Source organism: Malaclemys terrapin, chromosome 1 (genome assembly GCF_027887155.1).
Source record: "Malaclemys terrapin pileata isolate rMalTer1 chromosome 1, rMalTer1.hap1, whole genome shotgun sequence".
Classification (NCBI taxonomy): Eukaryota; Metazoa; Chordata; order Testudines; family Emydidae; genus Malaclemys; species Malaclemys terrapin.
Window position 1 is genome coordinate 143029772 of NC_071505.1, and position 6000 is coordinate 143035771.

A 6000-nucleotide genomic window follows, 5' to 3' on the forward strand; every position below is an offset into this window, starting at 1 on the left:
CACTGCCTTGAGTGCAAGGGACTGGGCTAGATGACCTATTGAGCTTCCTTCCAATCCTACACATCTATGATTCTATATCATATTGTAATGAACTGACTAGTGTGGTCTGTGTCGTCAATGCCTTGTACTGGATGGAATCAGTATTTTTCACCTGTGTTCTCCTAGGTCCTGTACAGCTTACAATAAGAGAGATCTCATTTATCTTTACTGACAAGGAAGGACCTGTGCTTCTGGTGCATGCATCTTTGAATTACATCCAGGCCAAATATTGCTGCTGCTTCCATAATGTTTCTAAGTTGGTATCTTTTCTCTCTGCTCCCTCAGCAGAACTCTTGCACAGCCCCATATCTATAGTCTTGATTACTGTGACTTCTTCCTTTAAGACTGCCTGGACACATACACCACTTATCTTCAATCCATTCAACATGCAGCCACTAAGATTATCTTTCTGGCATCTTGGTCTGACTATCATCCCCGAATCACCTTTGAATCCACTGGTTCTTCTTTTTCCTCCATATCATGTTCAAGCTTTTTGTCCTCACCTTTAAGCCACTGCACAGCTTCGTCCCTCGTGAGCTTTCCATTTTTTTTTTATTTTTTTTTATTTTTTGCTACCACTACCATTGTGTAGTTGTCAGATTCTTCCATAAGCAGTCCCATACCTTTTCTCATGCTGCATCTTATGCATGGAAGGGCCTCCTTTCTCTGATCAGGACCACTACTCTCTCCTTCCCCTAATCCACCTTTTCCATGGTACCTGCAAGAAATTTGCCAATTAATAATGTCTACATTGAGGGGAAGTTGAAGATAGTGCCAACTTAGTGGACCCCAGAAAGAATTACTAAAATAATGATCCCGTCTGTGAGCCCACCAGACTCTAGGCTTCCCATGAGCTCAAGATTGAGTCATTGGCATCTTAGAGAACAGCTGCTGTTGGACTGACAGGGAAATTAGAGGATGTTAAGTCCTATATCTGGTTATTATAAATGCTTAATGGGGGAAACAGAGACAGGGACCTGACCCCTCCATGTATCTACCTCTCTCTCCAGGCATTGAGAACCTGCCATTTGAATTGCAGAGAAATTTCCAACTCATGCGAGATCTAGACCAGCGAACAGAAGGTGAGTGTCAGGAATGAGGCCCAGAGTAATGTGCCGTGAGTAGGTAGGGAGCCTGCAGCTGGCCTGCTCTTCCTTCCCTTGCAGGTGGTGGTGTGACAACAGGGCAGAGGAGGGAGCCTGCAACTGTCCAGATCTGCCCTTCCTAGCAGAGGGCACTGGAATATTTTTGACCATGAATCCGGTCTTGTTTCAGACCTCAAGTCAGAGATTGATAAACTGGCCACGGAGTATATCAGCAATGCACGGACTCTTTCTTCGGAGGAAAAACTGGGGCTTCTCAAGCAAATTCAGGAGGCCTATGGGAAATGCAAGGAGTTCGGGGATGACAAAGTGCAGCTGGCCATGCAGACTTATGAGATGGTATGAAGGAGAAAGAGGAAGCAGAGTGGTGTCTAAGGGTTATAGCATGAAGGGCTGGGAGTCACAACTCACTGTGTACTGGTACTGATGGGGTTTTAAAACATTTGGAAATCTTTTGCTCCAGCCCCAGCATGGATCCCTGTTTCCCTTGTAGGCATCCCATACAGTTGCCTCTCTGCTGAAGCCCCATCCCCGTCCTTTCTAGGCCCTTCTGGATTCCATCCCCTAATAATGCTTTTGCTTACTGTCATACCTGCAGGTGGATAAGCACATCCGGCGGCTAGACACGGACCTTGCCCGTTTTGAAGCTGACTTGAAGGAGAAGCAGATTGAGTCAAGTGACTACGACAGCTCCTCCAGCAAGGGCAAGAAAAGTGAGTCCCAGCGCCCTGCCACTGATATGGTGGGGTCCAAGATCACAGAAGTGGTGGGGTTGGAAGGGAGCCTTGGGAGGAGGATGGCAGGAGATGGCCCAGACACTGTGAGGTTGGAGTTTGAGGAGGAGCTAGAACCCCAGCAAGTGACAAGGAGGTGACCCAGGGATGATGGTGTAGGGGAGTCTCAGAGGAGATGATGGGGTGTGTGTAGACGAGAGACTATGAAAGGGCCGGGGAGGGGGGGTGTCTTAATGCTGTAAAGGGGGCTGGTGTACAGGTGGGTGGAAGAGTTTAATGCCCATTTATTTTCCCCATCCCACCAGAGGGCCGGGCCCAAAAGGAGAAGAAAGCTGCCCGTGCTCGTTCTAAGGGGAAAAACTCTGATGAGGAGGCACCAAAGATGGCTCAAAAGAAGCTGAAACTCGTCCGCACGTAAGTGACGGGGAGACTTAGGGAATGGGGGGTAACCCCACAAGTCAGGTCAGACCAGTGGGTCCATGAAGGTTCCCCTAATCAGGATGAAACCAATGGTCAGGTACTGCACTTTGTCATAGAATCACAGAAGATTAGGGTTGGAAGAGACCTCAGGAGGTCATCTAGTCCAACCCTCTGCTCAAAGCAGGAACAACCTCAACAAAATCATCCCAGCCAGGGCTTTATCAAGCGGAGCCTTAAAAACCTCTAAGGATGGAGAGTCCACCACCTCCCTAGGTAACCCATTCCAGTGCTTCACCACCCTCCTAGTGAAATAGTTTTCCATGATATCCAACCTAGACCTCCCGTACTGCAACTTGAGACCATTCCTCCTTGTTCTGTCATCTGCCACCACTGAGAACAGCCTAGCTCCATCCTCTTTGGAACCCATCCTTCAGAGGGGTTGAAGGCTGTTAGTTGAAGGCTCCTATCAAATCCCCTCTCACTCTTCTGCAGACTAAATAACCCCAGTTCCCTCACTCTCTCCTCGTAAGTCATGTGCCCCAGCACCCTAATCATTTTCGTTGTTCTCTGCTGGACTCTCTCCAATTTGTCCACATCCTTTCTGTAGTGGGGGGCCCAAAACGGGACGCAGTACTCCCAGATGTGGCCTCACCAGTGCCGAATAGAGGGGAATAATCACTTCCTTCGATCTGCTGTCAACCCTCCTACTAATGCAGCCCAATATGCCGTTAGCCTTCTTGGTAACAAGGGTACACTGTTGACTCATATCAAGCTTCTCGTCCACTGTAATCCCCAGGTGCTTTTCTGCAGAACTGCCGCTTAGCCAGTCGGTCCCCAGCCTGTAGCAGTGCATGGGATTCATCTGTCCTAAGTGCAGGACTCTGCACTTGTCCTTGTTGAATCTCATCAGATTTCTTTTGGCCCAATTCTCCAAATTGTCTAGGTCACTCTGGACCCTATCCCTACCCTCCAGCGTATCTACCTCTCCCCCCCAGCTTAGTGTCATCTGCAGATTTGCTGAGGGTGCAATCCATCCCTCATCCAGATCATAAATGATCCCCCAACTTCACCCAGATCAGACCAATGGGCTCATCCATCCCACTTGTCCCTGCTGTGCCCTGGAGCAGTGAGAGCAAGAGCCTGAGTATCATGGCTGGGACTCCTACTGAGAGAAATATCCTTCCCTCCGGAGGGAGATAAAGGCCTGGAGAGGTTAGGACCTTGCTGTGAGGACAGGACCTGGGATAGTGGATTTCTGCAGTTGTGTTATGTGGGGAAGGGTCTCTTTCTGTGTCTGTCAATATGGAGTCCACAGCAGAGGGGGCCTCCCTGGATGAAGTGAGGGGGTGCCCCCATCCTGGTGACTTTGCTGACCTGATTCATCCTTCTCCTCTGCAGCAGCACGGAGTATGGGATGCCCTCAGTGACATTTGGAAATGTGCACCCCTCAGATGTGCTGGATATGCCTGTGGATCCCAACGAACCCACCTACTGCCTCTGCCACCAGGTCTCCTATGGGGAGATGATTGGCTGTGATAACCCTGATGTAAGAGACTGGGCTTGGAGAGAATGGGGGAGAGACACGCGCACTAGGAGTCTGGTTCTGCTTATGTGGGCCCTGCTATCTCAAGCAGTGACATCTGCAGGTTGAGGGTGTATCTACAGATTATGTGAGAGGGGAGAATTAAGGGGGATGCTCATTTTAGGACCCCCTTAGGGGACAGATTTTTTTTTTTTCCTGGACAAGTCTGGAATCCAGGAGGAGGGAAACCTTAAAACAGAGTAGGAATTGGGTGAGTTTCTCAATCCACTTCCCCAATCCTGAATATTGATGTGGTCACTGCTGAGGATTTGCAAAGGGAGGTTATGTGATCAAATGCTGGGGGGGTTGGTAGCCCTCCAAAAAGTCAGCAGGGGAGGAAACTCTACTGTATGACTGACTTTGTGCTCTCCATCCCACATCAGTGCTCCATCGAGTGGTTCCATTTCGCCTGTGTGGGCCTGACGACAAAGCCAAGGGGGAAATGGTGAGTGGGTTCTGAAACAAGGACATCAGAGGTTTCAAGAAGCTATAAATCACTGGGGAGTCCCATGGGTGTTTGGAGCGGGAAGTTCTGGGGCGGGGTGACTGTGGATGTTAGGGGGGGTTGGGATTGCGTCTCAATGAAGATTTATTGGGGGTTGTGTGTGTTTAAGGGCTTCTGGGTGTGTGGCTGTATTTGGGGCGCACTAAAGGGGGTCCCATAGACTTTGTGTATTGGTGGGTCCCTCCCACGCCATAACTGCTGCCTTATCTCTCCTTTTCCTACCAGGTTCTGCCCTCGCTGCTCCCAGGAGAGGAAGAAGAAATAAAATCCCTAGAGCCCCCTGGTGCAGTGGCCAGAGTCCCATCTCTTCTGCTAGGGCCTCATCAAGGCTCCCCCAGCCCCTGGGCCTTGAGGTTGGGGGGAGTCTTGCCCTGTTTGTGGTTAGGGTGACCTTTGAATGGGCTGTGCCCTTATGACAGTTCCAGTGTGTTCTGTATCCCGTGCTGCCTTCAAATTCCCCTTGGAGGTCCTTTGTGTGTGCTGTTCTAGAACAGGTCTCTGAATCCCAGAGGGAATGAGGGTAGCTAGGTAGCCCCCAGATTCCCAGGGGTAGGATGGTCCCCTGATTTCCCTGGCTCACCCTTCACTCCCACTTAGAGTCCATTGCCTGCATCACTCATTGCCAGGCTTAGTCGGGGAAGTGAAAGATTACCTGAATGCCCATGGGAAGGAGGTCAGTCTCCCCAAACTTTATAGGTTCCTGATTTTATTAGATCTCTCCTGCGTGTGGGGGTAAGCAGACCACCTCTTCATCTTACAGGTTGGTTAAAAAGTTGGATCCCTTAGTCCCCTGCCCTATCTTACATTCCACTATCAGCTCCAGTATCAAGTGGTCTCTCTGTTGTATGTGGGAGAGGATGGAGTTTAGAGATAGCCTAAGTCTCATTTATTCCCCTCTGGGAGAATATCTCAGGAATGGGTACTGTGTCTTACAGGAAAGAGGAAGCGTTGGTGATCTCAGGTGGAGATGGCTCTGTACCACCTGTGCTTCTGCCCCAGAGTTCCCCAATCCTTTTTGCTGTCCAAGATCCTTTGTTCTGCTGGTGATGGGATGTTTGGGAATCAAGATCCTCCTTGTAAAATATGGAATTAAATAAAACCCATTGAAACAAACACCCCAGCATTTGCCAGGGTCTGTGATTGTGGGTCTTGGCTCTGACCTGTGGAGGATGACACAGAAACCTTCTATAGATCCCCTCAGTGGGTAAAAGAGGTGTTGGTGGAGGATAGGGTGGCACTCTACATTAAAGACACCATTACCTATTTTAGAGTTATCAGTAACTCAGAAGATGACCTAGGTGAATCATCTTAGGTTTGCTGGCATTTCCAAAAAAATCAAAAGTTTCATTTTGGGTCAAACTGAAAATGAAAACTTTCCAATTTTTTTGTGAATTGAAAAATTGGAAAAATTTCAAGTAGGGTTATATGAAACATTTTTTTTAAAATTCATCTTGGATGTTTTTGTTTCAATTTTGGGCATTTTAACAAAGGTTCGGGAGGACTATATTCAGAAAACAGCTGGAGGAGGAGGTGGTTGTGGTGCCTTCCTTATAGCTTTTAGCCTAGTAGTTAGGGCACTACCTGGGACGTGGGAGTCCCAAGTTCAAGTCTGATCTA

The 6000-nt window shown here is 48.8% G+C and overlaps 1 protein-coding gene across 5 annotated transcripts in view; it reads left to right on the forward strand.

Moving 5' to 3' along the window:
* Positions 1-5498, forward strand: part of ING4 (inhibitor of growth family member 4) — a 41177-nt gene extending 35679 nt beyond the window's left edge. For 4 of the 5 annotated variants that reach the window (XM_054041816.1, XM_054041850.1, XM_054041832.1 and 1 more), the window contains 7 exons: positions 1050-1121; positions 1315-1481; positions 1741-1855; positions 2182-2290; positions 3695-3842; positions 4262-4323; positions 4609-5498. In XM_054041816.1, coding sequence (XP_053897791.1) covers positions 1050-1121; positions 1315-1481; positions 1741-1855; positions 2182-2290; positions 3695-3842; positions 4262-4323; positions 4609-4648 — 713 coding nt within the window. In that variant the 3' untranslated portion in view covers positions 4649-5498. The remainder of the gene's footprint in view (positions 1-1049; positions 1122-1314; positions 1482-1740; positions 1856-2181; positions 2291-3694; positions 3843-4261; positions 4324-4608) is intronic. The other variant, XM_054041822.1, reaches the window with a different exon arrangement.
* The last annotated feature ends 502 nt before the right edge of the window (positions 5499-6000 follow it).